The sequence below is a fragment of the Trypanosoma melophagium genome (assembly GCF_022059095.1).
Source record: "Trypanosoma melophagium isolate St. Kilda chromosome Unknown ctg6segment0, whole genome shotgun sequence".
Lineage (NCBI taxonomy): Eukaryota > Euglenozoa > Kinetoplastea > Trypanosomatida > Trypanosomatidae > Trypanosoma > Trypanosoma melophagium.
Genome location: NW_027125189.1, coordinates 672,349 through 690,561, shown reverse-complemented (window position 1 = coordinate 690,561; position 18,213 = coordinate 672,349). Strand labels below are relative to the sequence as shown.

At 39.3% G+C, this 18,213-nt stretch overlaps 10 protein-coding genes across 10 annotated transcripts; all 10 read right to left on the bottom strand.

Annotated features, from left to right (window-relative positions):
- Positions 1–235: 235 nt before the first annotated feature.
- On the bottom strand, positions 236–3,184 carry LSM04_003166 (uncharacterized protein; the record flags this gene model as incomplete). The annotated part of the gene is made up of 1 exon (XM_067332515.1): positions 236–3,184. The coding sequence occupies one exon, from the start codon at positions 3,182–3,184 to the stop codon at positions 236–238; it is 2,949 nt and encodes a 982-aa protein (XP_067186830.1).
- Positions 3,185–5,173: 1,989 nt separating this feature from the next.
- On the bottom strand, positions 5,174–6,085 carry LSM04_007924 (Calcineurin-like phosphoesterase domain; the record flags this gene model as incomplete). The annotated part of the gene is made up of 1 exon (XM_067332514.1): positions 5,174–6,085. The coding sequence occupies one exon, from the start codon at positions 6,083–6,085 to the stop codon at positions 5,174–5,176; it is 912 nt and encodes a 303-aa protein (XP_067187043.1).
- Positions 6,086–6,599: 514 nt separating this feature from the next.
- On the bottom strand, positions 6,600–7,532 carry LSM04_008138 (DnaJ domain; the record flags this gene model as incomplete). Its single annotated transcript, XM_067332513.1, has 1 exon — positions 6,600–7,532. The coding sequence occupies one exon, from the start codon at positions 7,530–7,532 to the stop codon at positions 6,600–6,602; it is 933 nt and encodes a 310-aa protein (XP_067187059.1).
- Positions 7,533–7,996: 464 nt separating this feature from the next.
- Positions 7,997–10,018, bottom strand: LSM04_008765 (GTP binding domain; the record flags this gene model as incomplete). The annotated part of the gene is made up of 1 exon (XM_067332512.1): positions 7,997–10,018. One exon carries the CDS (start codon positions 10,016–10,018, stop codon positions 7,997–7,999), a length of 2,022 nt encoding a protein of 673 aa, XP_067187084.1.
- A 719-nt stretch (positions 10,019–10,737) lies between these two features.
- Positions 10,738–13,563, bottom strand: LSM04_003951 (AMP-activated protein kinase; the record flags this gene model as incomplete). The annotated part of the gene is made up of 1 exon (XM_067332510.1): positions 10,738–13,563. One exon carries the CDS (start codon positions 13,561–13,563, stop codon positions 10,738–10,740), a length of 2,826 nt encoding a protein of 941 aa, XP_067186859.1.
- Positions 13,564–14,194: 631 nt separating this feature from the next.
- LSM04_007942 (uncharacterized protein) lies at positions 14,195–15,099 on the bottom strand (the record flags this gene model as incomplete). The annotated part of the gene is made up of 2 exons (XM_067332509.1): positions 14,195–14,634; positions 14,769–15,099. 2 exons carry the CDS (start codon positions 15,097–15,099, stop codon positions 14,195–14,197), a joined length of 771 nt encoding a protein of 256 aa, XP_067187045.1.
- A 118-nt stretch (positions 15,100–15,217) lies between these two features.
- On the bottom strand, positions 15,218–16,175 carry LSM04_005382 (uncharacterized protein; the record flags this gene model as incomplete). The annotated part of the gene is made up of 2 exons (XM_067332508.1): positions 15,218–15,834; positions 15,890–16,175. 2 exons carry the CDS (start codon positions 16,173–16,175, stop codon positions 15,218–15,220), a joined length of 903 nt encoding a protein of 300 aa, XP_067186931.1.
- A 245-nt stretch (positions 16,176–16,420) lies between these two features.
- On the bottom strand, positions 16,421–16,744 carry LSM04_009346 (Rab5-interacting protein family; the record flags this gene model as incomplete). Its single annotated transcript, XM_067332507.1, has 1 exon — positions 16,421–16,744. One exon carries the CDS (start codon positions 16,742–16,744, stop codon positions 16,421–16,423), a length of 324 nt encoding a protein of 107 aa, XP_067187111.1.
- A 314-nt stretch (positions 16,745–17,058) lies between these two features.
- On the bottom strand, positions 17,059–17,280 carry LSM04_009415 (Cytochrome c oxidase; the record flags this gene model as incomplete). Its single annotated transcript, XM_067332506.1, has 1 exon — positions 17,059–17,280. The coding sequence occupies one exon, from the start codon at positions 17,278–17,280 to the stop codon at positions 17,059–17,061; it is 222 nt and encodes a 73-aa protein (XP_067187113.1).
- A 311-nt stretch (positions 17,281–17,591) lies between these two features.
- On the bottom strand, positions 17,592–18,200 carry LSM04_005952 (uncharacterized protein; the record flags this gene model as incomplete). The annotated part of the gene is made up of 1 exon (XM_067332505.1): positions 17,592–18,200. The coding sequence occupies one exon, from the start codon at positions 18,198–18,200 to the stop codon at positions 17,592–17,594; it is 609 nt and encodes a 202-aa protein (XP_067186953.1).
- Positions 18,201–18,213: the final 13 nt, after the last annotated feature.

Here is an 18,213-nt window from a genome sequence, read left to right as displayed (position 1 = left end):
GACGGATGCATGAGGGAATTATTTTTTATTTCTTTTTCCCCTTCGTTTGCTACCTTTGTTCTTTATGCAGCACCAGTGTGATAGACCCCTTCTCTTCTCACACCTCAGATAAATACCCAAATATATACATATATATAATGCTCATACTTACCCTCTCTTTCAGAGACGCAGAAAAACTAAAACAAGCAAAAAAAGAAAAAAGAAAAAAAAGCATAGAAAATAATTTTTCTCTCAGTTAGTACGATAGGTGCAATGCAGTTGGTGCGTGCTCGAACATCCGACGCTTTCGTGCCTCTTCCTCTACACGTTCACGTAAATGACGCAGTAATGCCACACGTACGACTTTATCCAAAGCATGCATGTAATCCAAATGTTGATCCATTGGTGTATTCACATCATTGTCAATATTTGAAACTTCAACATTTTCAGGGGCTCGATAGGGAATTCCAAGGTAATCACACATTTGCAAACACCCAGAGCGATTTAGCGAAAAGAAAAGCAGTTCCCCAGCTTCTTTTAACAGTGTGTCACTAAATTTAGGTGAACCACGAGGACCAACGCCTGATGCGACGATATCTTTTGTCTCACTAACTTCCTTACAAGTTTGGCATGTAACTGTAACTCCTGTTGCTACATCACTGGCCATCAACCAACCATCACAACTTGGCACCGGACATGCCACTCGAACTATCCGCTGCACGCCCCGATATTCCTCCAGGAGATCCGTCATAACTTGTTCGATAACTTCAAGTACTTCTTCGGCTCCCCGTGGTTTTGTTTCGGTGGAGAAGATACGTAACGCGTGAAGACCATCACGGTATAAGAAAACACGGCAGTCATCCCCACGAAGCCACATGGCATCATTCCATCGATTATGTTCATCATCTGCTTCCAAAAGTCGATAGTCATCTAACATGTTTTCATCATTGTCCTCTGCAAAAACACTATGTGGTTCATGAAGAATAATAACATGTAGATATTGGTGAAGCTGCGCTTGCAAACGCCACCACATTTCATTTGGGAGAAGATTAAACTCAAACATTACCTTAGCTCCACGATTAAAAAGGACTGGAGCAAGTTGTTTTAGACTATTAGGAGCTCCATATGGAGAAAGACTTGGTACAAAATAACGTATAACTTTAGTTTCACGAAGAATAGGTTGTCCCACTTCAGAATCTATTGGAGTCTCCTCTTCCAGTATAGAAATATCATCACATGGCACATCTACAGGATAAAGTAAACTGAGAGCGGTGAGAAGTTCTACAGCCATTGTGAAATCTGAATCATCAGGTTCTCGACCCAATATACCATGTAAAGGAAGACGAAAAAGAATACGAACTAATGGCCATCGAAGGAAACCTTTACTCATAAGATGCATATCTGCAGCTTCTGCTTGACTTACAGTATACTCAAGACCTCCTATAATACTGCGAAGATGTAATGGTGTATGAAGTACATGAGCATATGAAAATAATGCAGCAGCAAGACGACATAACCATAAAGGGTGTAGTATAATATATGCATTCTCTGATAAACGGTATGAATTAACTAGATAAATCATATTCCAACTTTGCATAAGACGAGCAATTTGTAGTAGTTCTGTATCTGATTCCACACCAAATTGAACCGCAGAATGTACAAATTCTCCCAATGGCATTAGTATTTTTTGTGGAAACCGTCGTTTCTTTTCAGTTACCTCATCTATTAACCTTATATGTCTCCCAGGTATAGCAGCGGAAGGAAAATCAATATCTTCTATACACTCTTTGTGTGCTACCTCTGCAAAAAAGTGCAGTAAAGTACTTATTTTTTTTCCGGATAAATGTCTCAATCCTCCAGCTGCAATGAAATAACGACCTTTACACGAGACGGCAAAATTACCTACAATTTCGTTGGTAATTCCTAAACCAGTATTAGGATCTACAAAAGCAATACGTTGCATAAATGCTGTAATTTTCCCCTCTACTTTAGTAAGTATTCTCTCTACACTACGTTGTCCTTGAACTCGAAGTTCATCAAGATGTGTGGCAACAAGTGCTATTTTTGCTCGTGGGAACTTGGCGTACACTTCTGCAATCCACTTGTACAACCGTTGTTCCTCACTAGCACTGATACCTGAACTCTGGAAATCCTGCTCTATTCCTGATATCTTCCACACTAGGAGAAAAATAGATCGATCGGTAAGAAATAGCGTATGCGAATGATATGCTTCCTGACCGGCAAAATCAGAAAAAATAAGCTGAACGTGATCATCATCAACACGTATACTTTGGCTGCGGACCTCCACTCCAGTTGTCGTCTTCACATCTGGAAGTCTTTTGAAGAAATATGGTTCATGCTCAAAACACTTACGAAGCGATGTCTTCCCCACCTCCTGATGGCCCAGTAAAACAAGCTTTCGACGGAATATTTGTTTATTCGGATATCGTTGTTTGGAATTCATGTGTTTGGCAGCCTGAAGTAATGACTCCCGTAACTGCGGATCCACATGGTGCTGTTTGTCATCAATTAACCTAGAAGATGTATTATCTTTGCTACAATGCGAATCCACAACAGATTCCATAGCAAGATAACGAGTCAAAACACTCCCATATCCCATCTCACCTAACCCTTGTAGATTGTGCTCTACATTCCGGAGGCTTGATGAGTCAGTTGAACTTTTACGTCCAACTGTAATAGATAAATCCTTCGCAGATTGTGGTAATGAAGAGACTTGAGGAGCTGCATCTTCAGAATGATCCTCTGCAAATTCTGATTCCTTTTCCATCTCAGTATTTCCTTCAATCTCCCCATGCGGCTCTAACTTTGTTGATCCTTCCTGTTGCAAGGCATTGCAATGTAAGTCTGACTGAAGGTTTTCGTCATTTCCAGCCTCTGAAATCAACCCTGATCCCTTTACTTCATGCACACCAATTTGCTCAAGTTTAACTCCCAAAATACTTGGTTCATCAACTGCAGTCTCTCCAAAAGCAGTAGTTGGTTCATCAGACGCTTTTTGCCCTGCAACTGTAGAATGGGATGGAATAGAAACGCATGTAGGGTTGATTTTTTCTTCTAGGATTAGAGATGCCATGTGATTATTTTCAGCGTTCGTCGATGCCTCCTCTTGGGTCCTGCAGCTGCAGGTTTCAGCTCCTTCTGCAGAAGAGATAACCGGCACAAGGCCAGGGTCGATATCTGACATTTTTTTCTTTAGAATTAAATGGAGCCTGACGTACAACAAACTCCTATTCAGAAGCCGTTGATATATATATATATATATATATATATATATATATATGTAATATCTCTTCTTATGCCTTGATCCTAGGACAAGTGTGAGTCCTGGCTAATGAAACCAATGAAAACGGAGTGGGAAATAGTAGTAGTACTCAAAACCCTAGGGTAGGAGAATGAACACAGTATAGGTTTGAGGTGTAGTAAAGAAAAAAAACTGACTAAAGAGAAAGCACGAAGATGAAAAAAAGTTAGTTGCAGTGATGATAAATACTTTTCCTCTTTTTTCGTTTTTTTTTCTGGACTATCTGTCGTTCAATTAGCACTATATAAAATATATATAACGCAAATATATAAAAAAAGACCTAGAAAGAGGTGACAAGGCAAATGTAAACCGATGAAGTGCTGTTTTGGCTATTTCTTCACACAAACACATTCTTTTTATTATTTCTTTTCTAGGGACATGCATGGCAAAAAAAAAAAGATTTCTTCTTGTGTGTATGTGTGTGTGTGTGTGTTTTTGTTTTTTTTTGTTTTTTGTATCCGTTACGATCAGCCTTTTTTTTTCGTCTTCACCTTCTCAGAGTCTTGTTCGTTGTTTTCTTTTTTCGGGTTATCGTTTCTACTCAACAACCAGGACATTTTTCTTATTTCTGCAAAAGGTGTAAAAACATGGATGCTGAAACCACCTTAAAATGCAGCCATACTTGCCTCAACAGAGGTGGATGATGTATCTAGATACACAAAAAAAAAAAAGATTTCAGTTTGACCCAAGTGCAAGCACAAACACATACAGGCATACATTTCCGCATGTATGCTTGCAATGTGTTGGGAAATCAAAGTAATGAGATAAAAGAAAGAAAAAGATACCAATGTAGACATAGATTTACCGTCATATTTAATACGAAAAATGAGAGTCAAAAAGATTGATTGATTGATTTGCCATCGCAAAGTACGGTTAAGGAATTACACACAATATGCACCTAGCAGCGAGACCCATTCATAGCAACTCCTTTTTCTCGCCATGCCATCACTTTCTTTTTCTTTCCTTTCAGTCTCTTCCAGTTTCCCTCGCTTCGTTTTTTTTTTCTTTTTCTTTCTCCTTCTAGTCATCCCTTAGACACACTCTCTATTTCCTTTTTTTCCGGCTCTATCTTTTTTTTAAATATGTATATAGGTTTATTGCGTGAACGTGTGTGTGTATTTGTGTACATTATTTTCTCCTCACACTCTGGCATACAATACATTCTCTGTTATTTGAAGCAAGGAAACACTCGGTAGAACACATTAACCTCATCGCATATTACTTACTGATATCTGAATAACTTTATTTTTTCATTGTTTCCTCACTTTTTTTGAGCTTTTCCTACCTTATCTCCAGCTCGATCCATTGTATTTTCTTGTTCCTCTCATTGCCTTACTTCACCTGCCCAAATAGGGATATTATTATCAGTACCTCCAATAAGATTCACAGCACACTCCATGGGCAGGAAGAGCACAAAACAAGCAGAGAAAATACATATGCGGAAAGAGGGCATGCTCGTATTATATATATATTTCAAAGATAGCAATGATTTAAATGAAGGAACAAAGAAAAGGTATGAATATAGTTGTCGAAATAAGAAAGAAATAAAAAACATCAGGAAGGAGAAAAAACGTACTGAAGCTGCGAAACAAATGGTGTTTGGAAACAACTCAAAGAGTCAAAAACAAAAAGGAACCACTTATGCACATTTTTGCAGCACATTAGTTATATAGAAAGATGTTTTTCCATCGGAATTGCATTTTCTTTTTTTTTTTTATTTCTTCGTCCTTTCGTTTCTTGCCTTTGATTCCATGACCGCTGTTGTTGAAATATTCTACCTTGACAAAAGAGATCCTGTAAATACCGCCGCTATAGCCGCAAACCATCGTAAAACCTCATCACCGCCAACAATACCATCGTTACACTTCACAATCACAAGAAGTACTCTGGCATTGTGGTTTTTGCCGGTTCTCTTGCCTCATCTGGTGCCGCCTCAAAAAGCTTAAAATTTTTATTGAGGTGTTCATCTAATTCTAATATTGATGCGACGTTTTGGCAGCGGTAGCAGTAATTCGGTGCTGACCACACCGTCACGAGTGTATCGCCGAACATCACCCGGTACCCCTCCATCACCAGTTGGTGGGAGCGGCAGAGGAGCTCTAGCTTGTTGGTGTCGAGGAAGTTGCGGACGACCTCCTCGCCGTAGAGGTAGCCGGCGCCGCGGGGGGAGAGGCCCCAGCCGTCGATCTCCTCCGGGTCCGACCAGAGAAGATCACACATCGCCCCCTCGTGCGGGACCTCGCAGCGCCGCTCAATCGCCTCCATCTGACTGACGGTGGAGATCATGGGGGAGAGGCCGGCGTGCACGCACAGTATCTTCTCCTCCACCACACAGACAAGGGGGAGGAGGTCAAAGACATCAGTGCAGTAGCGCCAGACATTGACACTGCCGTACTTGCGCAGACACTCGTCGTAAAAACCGTATACTTGGGTAATCTGGCGGGATTCATGATTGCCACGCAGGAGTGCCACACGGTTGGTGTACTTTACCTTAAGGGCAAGGAGAAGTAGAAAGGTCTCCACTCCATGATGTCCACGATCCACGTAGTCACCCATGAAAACGTAGTTTACATCAGGAACATCTCCACCCACACGGAACATCTCAATTAGGTCGAAAAATTGGGCATGAATATCACCAACAATAGTACATGGGGCGCGTATAACGTGTGTGTTAGATTCGGCGTCAAGGATAACACGGGCTCTGCTGCATAACTTCATCACCTCAGCTTCTCGGGGACACATCCCCTTGCTGACAGTTTCCAGAAACTGATCAATTGAATCCATAAGCGATTTATTTCTCACCAAGAGTTGGCTTAATCCAAAAAAAAAAAAAAACCTTATTACTTGGAGGAGGAGGAGGAGGAGAACAAGAAAAAAAGTCTCACATATATTTCCAGAAAGTATAATAATAACTGTATTAGTAGTTATTGTTTTATTATTATTCTCATTTTTGTTAGGAGTAGAAACAATTGTAGAAATATCGATAGTAGCATTAGCAATGCCACCAGTATGAACTAAATATTGGTATACAGTAGGAAAAACTCTGGCTCATCATGCATGGTGCCACAAAAAAAAAAAGAAAACAGCAAAAAAGAAGGAGGAATAAAAAAAAGTGGAAGCACTCTCTTATACACACAAAGTGAAAGGCATAAAAAAAAAACTCTGCCAAATGATAATGCAACAGACGCACTTTTTTAACATATATTCCATTACTCCAGTGTAATTAGGTGTGTGTGTGGACGTTCATATTCGTTTTTTATTCTTTTTTTTTATTTAGTATGTCTGTGCTCTCACAGGATCACCTTCTGCGGTCGTAATGGCCCAAAGCATCGGCAAGTATAGCATCGTCAAGGACACCGCAGCTGTCATCAATACCCTTCTCAACAAAACTGCGGTAATCAAAATTAGCGTATTTGTCAATGCGTCTCTCCACATTGCAGCTGTAAGAATTTTTATCCATCTCTGCTACAAAGGCCAAGCGAGTGCTCAAGTTATTAGATTCAGTATTCACTGTTATGGTACCAGGTGCCGGGGTTTCACCATTGTGACGAACACGGAATTCTTGCATCATACTCCACTTTACTGAATTTGATGTCGACCTCCCCATATCTACCTTACCACCACTATTACTTGTACCTGTGGTGGATGGTGACTGAAATATATTCTTTTCTTCTTGTTGTTTCCTTTCCAAAGATTGCATCAACTCAGCGGTGGTAGGTTGCTGATGTTTCAATAATGTAGAAGCTCGCTCAGAGGCATCTTTCTTTGCGAGAGCACGCATTCGTTCGTATTCCTTCTTGAATTCAGGATTTTGGGCATCATACTCTGCGCGCCGCCGCATTTCTTCCTCACGTCGCTTTTCGAACTCACTCCTGTCCTTTTGTTTGGCCTCTTCTTCCATACGTTTCCGTTCTACAAACTTGCGTAATTCTTCCGCCGTAAGTTCAACATTAGGATCCATCATGGGATCATATGCTCGTGCCTGTCCTTCAATGTGCTTCCGAAGTCTTTGACTATCGTACAATTGACGTTGTGCTGGATCAGATAAAATACTGTGAGCAAAACTGATCTCCTTGAAAAGTTCCACACCATCAGGGTTTTTGTCTGGATGATATAACACTGCCAATTTATAGTATGCACGGCGAATTTCAGCATCTGTTGCGGTCTTGGGTAAACCCAGTACATCATAGAGAGCGGTGTTCCCTCTCAGTTCAAAGATATCTGAACCCATTTTCTTCCCTCTACCTCACCTTGTGAGTACAAGTGATTGATTCTGTAATAAAACGCCTTAGTTGATCTTGATGTATGTTTTTCTTTCTTTTCTCTGCTTCTTTGAATCTTTACTTTTTTTTTATTCTCAGATTACTATATATGTGCCTCTCAGTTGCTACCCTGTGGAACTCCTGTGTAGATAATGTATTCGGAGGAAAAAAAAAAGAAAAAACAGGCTGGTGTCGCGTATCAACAGACATTTTTTTTGTTTCTTTTTTTTTTTTTGTTTGGAAGGATAAAAACAGTGTTTCATTCATTACCTTGTTTTTTTTTTTACCTCCCTCTTCTGAGATGTCTTCGTCTTATTTTTTTTTGCTCCCTCCCTTTCTTAACCTTCCCCCTTTGAAGTTTAACTTGTACTTTAACTGCCCCATCATCCCTCATCGTGGAGAAATGGGAAAAAAAAAAGGAAAAACATACATGCTATGTTGCCCAACTCCCTGTCTTCTTCGTCGCTCGTCCACGGTTTTTGAGCGTGTATGCAGAGTGACTTTTACCGCCAAATCCAGTACGCTTTAGTCCTTTCATAAGTCCACCACTATTATTACTACCAGACATAGAGCACTGATTAGATGCCATACCCACTACAACTCTCCGAGACGCCTGTCCAGCACCAGCCAACCATGGACACATATAACCCTCTGCCTGCATATACAACGAACGTGGCTTACGTACACGTGCGACATACTTTTCCAATATCATTTCTAACCGTTTCTTGCGTACACTCTTTTTCTTCGGACGTCTAAATGTAGAGAATTCATCGGATTCAAAAAGACTTGCATGCTCTCCTTCTTCTACAAATGTATGTTCTCCTTTAGCTTCTGCCTCTAAAAGTCTTTCATACCCTCGAGCACCTGAATGCTGCACAAAGTACTCAAATGAACCTTCTTGTGTTGCGGGAAGCTGCGCCACAGAGGCTGTAATCATACTCTTTGGTATACGAATACCATTAATAGCTCGTACAGTGTCTGTGTCAGTATCAAGAGTAGGAGGAAGTTGTGGTACTACTGATGTACTGACTAATGGCAATACTGGCCCCTCACTGCACGAAGAAGGCAGTGGAACTGTATTATCAACTTTTGGAGAAATAACTGCGGAACACATCTCAGGTGTAGTTGTATCCCTTTCCTCCAAGTGAAAACCATCTTCACGGCTATGATGCAGTGATTCTCGAAGTGATGCACGTACACGAAAACGCCTGGATAAGTTCGCCACAGAAGATGAAGAATCAAACGAAGGAGATGTAGTTTTTTTCGTTATTGATGCATCAATCTTTAACGGTGTTGAAGAAATTTTTGTTGTTAATGGTGTAAGATCGACACTTCCACGTTGTTTCTTCTCAATTGTATCATTCTCCTCATCAGAGCAAGAGGATAAATATCGTGCAATCTTTTCTTTTGATGAAAGAAATGCTGCTTTGGGTGATGTCGCCAAGTATTTGGCCTTAGCTTCCTCATGCATCAATACAAACTGTTCCAATGACAAATTATCCTCTCTTGGTACAATAAAGGATTCAACCGGGTAACGTCTTTCCACTGCGCTTATATCATCTGCAGATGGAGGTGAGTAACTTAACTCTTTAAATTTTTTGTAAGTTAAGTCTTCTGTACGAGTGAGGTCCAATGTACAGTAATAAGTAATATCATTTTGCAATGCTGTAATGTTGAGACATTTTTCTGGAAACTTTGGATTAGATCTAACACCCAGTGTGGGAACTTTATCACTACCAACAAATTCCCATATTTCCTCCATTTGTCGTTGAAGGGCTCCACTATCACCATGAAATCGATCTATTTTATTAAGAATTAAGGAAAATGGTATTTGTTCACCCTGTAAGAAAGCTAAAATTTCTTCGTCTCTGGGTTGAATTGGCTTGGAAGCCTCCATTACCCAATACAATCTTTTTAAAGCACCTTTTTTGCGTAGAGCAAGATAGCGAAATAGAATAGCAAAAGCACCTGCACGTTCAACCAGATTTTGAGAGAGTTCTCGCCCTTTCCATCCGCCATAACCAGGAGTATCCACCAACAGTAAAGCATCTCCCACATTAAAAAACTGCAACAGACGTGTAGTTCCGCGTATACGACCTGAACGGCCTAATCTATGGTTGTGTAGTAAACACGATATTATAGACGATTTTCCAACATTAGGTTTTCCAATAAAACACACTTCAGGAAATGAATGTAATCCTTCTGGTAAAGCGGAGAGGGTATTTACATTCTTAAGGTGTACATTACCCTTCGAAAATACCTCATCACTAAGATCTGATACTATCTTTTCACGCAATGACATTTTTGGAGGTTTCACATGAAAAGTCAAATGTTCTTCTGCATGTTGATAATGCGCTTCTTCTTCTTGATGTTGTGGTACCTTAAGAATTTGGGGTTGGGGTGATGGTTTAAATCCAGGCACTAAGAAGAGAAGCGGTCGACGAAAAGAACGCATGAAGCTAACAGGTCAATATATACCTGGTGCAACTGTATGTACTACCTACAAATCTCTCCCACTCGAGGAAATTAGCTCAGAGAGACACTGTGCATTCTATTCTCAAGGTATTTCAAATTTAAGAAAAAAAAACAGAAGCATCCAGAGAAAAGGGGGAAACCCCTTCTTTCTAGAAAATTAAAAGAAGAATTAAATGCACAGAAGATCTTTCTTTTTTTTTCCTTTTTACTAAATATAGGGAAAATGTGACAGCCACATTGCCAGGAAAGAAAAAAAAAAGATAGAAATAATAATAAGGAACAGAATTCGCCCTTCTTATCACTTTTCTTCCCTTAATATTTCACTAAACGATGGGTACAATCCGTTCAAAACGATTTATCCTCTTTCCTTCTCATTCACTCTCACTTTTACTCCACTACCTTTCTACAACGTTCAGTATCGAGTCTCCTCCCCTTTTCTTCTAATGTATTCTCACGCTTTTTTTTTTTTCAGATTTTGAGTTATAACCCTCGATGAATGATGAAAATAAAGAAAAACGAAACAAGTTCTCCGTGTCTTCCTTTTGCTGCACGCCCACCTTCATTTATACATATACACGGATGAAACACAAAGTGACACACAGAGATAATAAAGTGCCAAGAGACGTCATACCACCCGAGTCCCATTTTTGCGATGGTTGTGTTTGCGAAAAAAAAAAAACAATTTTCCTTCGATTTTGGTCAGTTCTGCTTTTCAGCATCTTCAGAATCTTCGTCTGAATCACGTGCAGCGACCAAGTTATAATTTTTCCCTTTCTCCTCTTCAGTCTTCTTACCCTTCTCTTCTTCCTCATCTTTACCCTCCTCCTCCTTCGCCAGTTCGGGTACAGCCTCATCAGTATGTGGGGCTTCTTCCGCTGTTTCAGCCTTATTTTCCTGTTCCTCTTCCCCTTCCTTCTTCTCCGTCTCTTCTGCAGGATACACCGCCGTCACGCTCTTTTCCGCATACATGCCTGCAGAATTGTCATTTGGGTCCACATAGCGGTTGTTGGTTTCTTCTGGTACGGGAGTTTCCTCCTCTGCATCCCCTTGTGGTACCTGCACAATACGACTTTTAGCTTCACCAAGGACACCGTCCTTGCGCACTGGTGTGTATGTAACGCGAATCATCTTACCCTGATCCTCCTTCTGCACTCTGTAGCTGCGTACACCTGTCTCAATAACTTCAAACGCCTCGGTATCTGGGTCCTCACGAGCCCACTCGATGATCGGCTCTCCAGGCTCTCCACCAAAGTAATCCACTTCAAGTTCCAAGGTATTACCAACAAGTGGTTCACCCACCACGTTAACAAAGTTTGTTTGCGGAACACCAGCAGAGACAACACCATCTGATTTTGCCGTTACAGCTCGTCCTTGTAAACCATCAAACCGTACAGGTGTCACGGCGACCTCAATCGTACAGTCTACTTCACGTTTTGTGAGAGCGAGTGTCGCACTGTTCGGACGACCAACCTTAGTTAAGCGCTTGTTACGATCGCGACGAAACCATTGAATCATATGTGGTCCAAAATGTCCACCAGTGTACTCATACTCAAGTGTTAAGACGTGTTGTTCCACAAGTTCTCCCACAATTCGGAGATTGTGAATTTCTGGTGCAGATGGTTCAATGGGCTTTTCCAAGACACATCGACAGGTCTCACCTTCTTCTCCTTGCTTGTTTACTGGTGTATATTCAACAGCCAGGCATTTACCAACATCTTCGAGGGTAGGAACATACCGTGTGGAATTTTCACCCTCAATAGGGAAGTACTCTTCTGAGTTGTCATCCTTTCGAAGCCACTGATAGTAACTCTCTCCCTCTACTCCTCCAGAGTATACAACTTCGACCTCCAGTTCACTCTCTTGAATAAGGCTACCAATGATCTTAATGGACTCACACTCTGGAGGACCGGCCACCACAGGTGCTGTAACAACAGATTTAGGTTCACCTGCTACCCAATCATTTCGAATGGGAGTGAATTTTACTTTAATGCAAGAACCAATGTCGTCACTTGTCAATTTGTATCCAGCCCATGGATCACTGATATCAATAGGAATTTCCGTACCATCAGGAGTAATGCGGAACCAGTTTAAGGAAGAATCACCTTCAAGACCACCAACATAGTCTGCTTCTGCCATTAGCACATGACCTTCCACAGCGTTACCTTTTATCTCAAGATGAGGGCAAGTAGGTGGAGCGGCAACAATTGGAGTAGAAATATCAAAGTACAAGAAAGAGAAGAGTCCATCAACATATGCAAGTACTTCGGCACGCAGACAGCAACCCACATCCGCTGCAGTTGGAGTGTACACCAATGTATTGTTGTCTTCAATAACTTCATAATGGTTACCTTGAGTGCTTTTCATCCATCGGATATGTAAAATAGTATCCCGGTCATCAGTGGATTCTTCCAATTCTGTAACCCTGTGAAGGTAACAGTATCCTTGTTTGTGCTTTGACAAAACGCCATTTGTTTCAGGTAAAATTTCAGTGCCATCCACAATGTATCGGTACTCATAATCTCCCTTTGGTAAATAAAGAGTTGTGTGGAAATAAATATTACCCCCTTCTTCACAACGATCCAGTTCAATAGGATCAGTCCAATTGTTCATGGATCCAACCACAAAAACTTCAGTTGCATCACCAGCAACGTTAAAAACCACAGGCATAAGATAGCGTGAATGGAATGCATCAGTAGTTCGTTGCTCGTATGAACGAATATCTTGCATACAACAGTTTAGACGAACTGGTACACCTTCTGTAAGAACATTACAAGTTTCATCCTCTGGTGCAAGACGAATAGAACATAATTGTAGGTACCTGGCTTTTTCTCGTACACGTTGAAGTTTTAGTAGGAACGCGTCAGCGGCTTCTTCAACGTTATCACCCTCAACAATGAATCCCTCACAAATGCAATATACAATCTTTCCTTGATAATGCTCCAAAGCCGCTCTTTCTTCTCCCTGAACAGGACTACCATCTATAGAAACGAGATTAGGATTATTGATAGCGATGGCCATGCTTCTGTATGAAGGAATTTCCGCCACAGGGTTTCCCACAAGGTTAAGCGTGTGCAATGAAGGAAGATTGGGGTAGTGCTCAAAGGATGAAATACTGTTGAAATTAAGGGAAAGAACCCGCAAGTTAGGAAGACGGTCCAAACCCTCAAAACTGCTGATAGCATTGTCACTGAGGCATACCGTTTCCAGAGATACAAAGTTTGAAATCCCGTGTAAAGATTCAATCTTGTTCCCTGTCATGTAGAGATGGCGCAGAAATGGAGTCTTGCTCAAGAAGTCAACTGATCCACCAATATCGTTGATAGATAAATCAAGTACCTTTAGATTCTCCATATTAGCTTCAGTGTCGAACTCTGTAAGGTCATTCTCCCGTAGGTAAAGATACTCTGCGTTGTAGTTCTCCACCGTCACCTCTCGCACACTGCGGAGGCCCTTCTTATTCAACGCCAAGCCTGTTGGCCTGACACTGGTGAACCTTCCGCCACGCCGCACAGCAACCGTGGTCATTTGAAAAAAAAAATTAAGGTTTTGTTGGTTTTCTTTTCTTGTGTTTGTTTGTTGTTTTTTGCGCTTTTTATTTGCTTCTATTTGTTCTGTTGTTTGTTTGGTAAACGAAATTCTTTTCTGGCCGTTGCTCTAATTTAAAAGGATAAAAAGAGAACAAGGATAAAAATATTTAAGATAATAATAGTAACGGTGGTGACAGCGGTAGTTCTTAATAAAGAATATGGGGGAAAAAAAAACACAAATGAACTCGCACACTTACGTGTAATACGGACGAAGGAAAAAAAAAAAGCAAGCAGAAAAAAAAAAAGAAATTTATTCAGTGTTCAATGAATTGTAATTTTCGCACGAAAGATTTCAACTTTAATAACAATAATAATAATAATAATAATAATAATAATAATAATAATAATAATAATACAGAAATAATTTGTAACGAGTTTTCCAGACTACATTGCGTAGTTCTAAGTATTTCATAGAGAGGTAGGGAGAATAAAAGAAGGATAAAGAACAAAAAAAAGAATAAGAGCAATGATGAAAAAGCTATAAATAGTTTTTTTTTTTTTGTAAAAAAAATAAATAAATAAATCTAAGTATAGTGTACAATTGTTATTAGACAGTCGTTACCGCTTCTTTATCGATGAGAATTTGAACTTCCAAAAGTTCCACCCAACGATTTATTAACTCTGTTGGAACACCAAATGCAAGCTTCAGTGTCATGACTTGGGCCTCGACACACAGAATGATAATAAAGAGGTTGTCGACTTTCTGATTTCTGAGAAAAGGACTTGCGGGGCTCTTCTACTTCTCGAAAAGTCGGTTTATTTTGGGAATCTACGTTGCATTCTTTACTGGGCAAACGAAATTCACTACCCTCACATCTTTCCTTCAAACGAGGAGAAAGATTAACGATAAAAGCGGCCTCCTGTTTCACTGTGTCATTGATCTCATCCCGTACCAATTTTTCTCTCGGTGTAAAATCGATGTTCGAAATACATTCAATCGTCTGTGTAGTTTTATCACATGTTTTCAGTGAGTTTTTTTTTTCACTCTTTGTGAATTCAGTTGCAACTGCTATAATTAAAGTTCAGATTCTGTTTTTATTAGCTTTCCTGTTAAAAAATCATTTTCTATATTATGCGCTAGTTGTGGAGTTTCTAACTCTTCTTATAGCTCATCGCGCTCTCTGGTAAGATTATCAATCTCACGTGTTAAATTGATTATTTGTAAAGTGCTCTCAGAGGAATTTAACTCTGTAGAAGTATTTACAGTGGCATTAGACTGTGTAATAGCAGCACATTGAGTAAATGCGTCACATTTAGATGCATTTATTTTTTGTGGGCTAGAAGAAAGCATCGTATTCTCCTGTTTAAGAGTAAATATTAATCTATTCATATCACTCAAACAAGATCGGAGTCTGCTTAATTCTTCCTCATAAGCTGTTATCTTGCCTTCATGCAAAGAATGCCCAACTAGCCCTTTGCTCATACCCGAGAAATTTTCTTTAAAGTGTTGTAATGAACGTATTTCAACTTCCATGTTCTTGATCTTTTCTTCGTATATTTCCCTTTGATTTACAGTTTCATCTCTTGCCTCTCATTTTCTTTCGGAGGTTATCCATCTCTTTTGGTGCAACAGAATACGCCAAATCTCGTTTTTACGCATTTTCCAACAAAACAGCATCCATTTTTACCGCAGTCCCCAATGCATCTTCCAGGGAATTTATTTGCGACATAGTTCTCTCTTCTACACCTTCCTTTCGGTTTGTAATGAAAATTCCTTTTTCTGTTGATGAAACAAGTAATTTACGTAATGTCGTTACCTCCTGTTCACATTTTGAAAGTTTTGTTGAGGCCGAAATACACTCCATGTATCGTACATTTTCCAGTTCGTGAAGTCTCACAGAGATGCCCTGATAAGTGTTAAGTTCTTCTTGAAGAGAATGAACCTTTTGCTCATATACATATTTCAAATCATCAATCTCATTCTTTGCTTCAGCTAGCAAACGGCTAATTCCCTCTCTTTCACTAGTTACTTTTACAAATTCAAGCTTAGATAAATTTATTTCACCTTCAGATGATTCTGGAGGCAATTCATTCACACTCAATACACTCTTTTGATGCGGTAATTCATTTTCTCTTGTCCCAAAGTTTGATGATATAGCATTAGTTTTTTTAACTGTTGAAATTTGGCAAGAAGGCACCCCACCATTTGAGAAAAATGTTACTGTAGGTTTCTCATTTACTACTGTTGTTAACACCTCATTCTCCTTTTCTTCGTTCTCCAGAATATCCTCTAATGTAATCAATGCTTCTGGTAGTAAAAAAACCGGGATCCAAGAGACCCAATGCACGTTCTTGATTTACATTGATATTCCAGAGCTCCTTTAAGTCCTCAGTCAAATATTTCAACCTCTTTTTGACCTGCAAAGTTGCAATATTGTTTACAGTGGTAAATATAGAGAAATCCTTCTGCAGATTTTCATTATGATTTTTTCGTTCGCCTTTTTCTTCATTTATTTCTTTTACTGAAATACTGATACCTTGGTGAGTAAGCACAGGCAACTCAGATAAATTACTAATTTTATGGTTCAGTTCCGCTGCCAGACCTTCCATTAGCAGCTGCGAATGGTTCAACAGAAGAAAAAAAAAAGAAAAAAAAACACTACACGTATGTTTCATATATAAATAATGATAATAATAATAACAATAATAAAAGGTAAAGACATGAAAGCAATAAATGAAATTTTCAATTATGTATTACAAGTGTAATCTTGTTCATATCCTCACTTTTTTGATACTGTAGAAACAATTCTTAGTTTCTCTATATACAATATCACAGAAATTCCCAAAATAGTACTTTAAAATATGTAAACCGCATCATATGCTACTGTCCAGGCCAAGATGTACGTCATAGCCCCAGTGGTAAGATTCCCAAAAGAGAATAGAAGTTTTTTCCCAGATGGAAAGTATCGCTCAGGTGCGCCATCACAGGCAAAACTTAGTATCACAAGCGAAGTAAATGCTGCGCTACAGAGGAAAAAAATTGCACCAAGAAAACCGGTCAACCCCAAAACCCCTGCTCCAACACCTGCTAATAAAGCACTCATCGTCCGTATCTGTGAAACACTTTGCATGTTATCTGCAAGCTCCTTATCCACGTAAATGGTTTTTCCAAGGCTCATGATTCCTATAGTAAAAAAAAAAAGATATATATTAAAACAAAAATAATATTTCTGTCTCTCTTGATACTACAAAAAAAAAAATACTTTAAAAAGAAGCAAAAAAAGGATATAAATATTTTTTTTTCGTGTGTGTGGTATGAAGAAATTGTAAAGCTGAGAAGTATCAACTAGATATAAACAAGGAAGGCATGAAGGACCCATAACTTTTCGGTATTATTCACAAAAATCTACAGCAGCTTCTAACAAGCTAAAAGGAACACCATTTTGTCGATTATCATCAGACAAATAAGAAAAAAGAACGAAAATATCTGGTGCTATCTTTCGCGACCACTGCTACGTTCCAACTGGAGCTGAAGAATCACCTCCCTTTCTCTCTGCTTCTCAAAGTACTTAATCCAGCTAGAAGGACAAGCCTTTTCCAGATCTTTTTTTTGATTGAGACACTCTTTTTCTGAGTCTTCGGGGAGAGTATCAAGACACTTGTGATACAAATCACGAGCTTCGTAGCAAAGCTCACGCTTTTTTGCGTTCTGCATATGTAGTTAATTATTATGTATCGAAACCTACTTCTTTTAACGTATTATTATAAGTAATACACTGAATAGTGCTGATAAAACGATATATACATATCAAAAGAAAAAAAGATCACAGAAAGGAAAGATTCAAATATTATGCCAGGAAAGAAATAAAAACAAAGTAAAATACCATTATCAAGAGAATAAAACAGTAAAGAAATCTATCAAATAATACTTACTCGAAAGACACAAAAATACAGATTACAGAAGAATTTTTGAAACCCAACTCTCTCTTTTTTTTTTTTTGAAAAAAAAAACGAGTCAGAAAGGGTTTAATTCCTTTTTTTCATTGTATCGGTCCTCAGAGTCCTTTCTCTGTAACGCCGTCTACGTTGATCAATGAGTGTATGGGGAAAACATTTTAGCTGAAACCATTTGAACAAACCAACAGCAATAAATATTGCACATACTTGTCTCCATTTCTTTCCCCATAGAGAAGTAGAATTTGTATCGGTCAACCGACGCTCCAAATAAAATGTTTTAACTCCAGAAGCTCCCAGAATCCTGAGTATTAAGTGTCCTTTAGAGCTTCTTAACATGATCCAGCCGTCCTTACCAATAGGTTCTACCGACACCCAGCCAGCAGCTTGCGAAGAAACAAATTTCATTGAAAGGTTATCTACCACAACATCTGATACCTTAATAAATGCGTTACAACGCCTTGTATATCCATATGAGCAAATAAGGTTAATTCCTTCTTCTTCTGGAAGCAGTGAAGTAGTCCAGAAACCAGAGAGTAACTCGGGAAGAACACTATCAGAAACGTTAAGGAAACTAAAACATACTATGCATGATACAGTCAGAAATGCAGCGTAAGAAAGTACACGTCCAAACTTTTCTTTGGTAGTGATATTTTTTTCCTCTTTGGGTAAGGTTTCCATTCTATGAACTAAA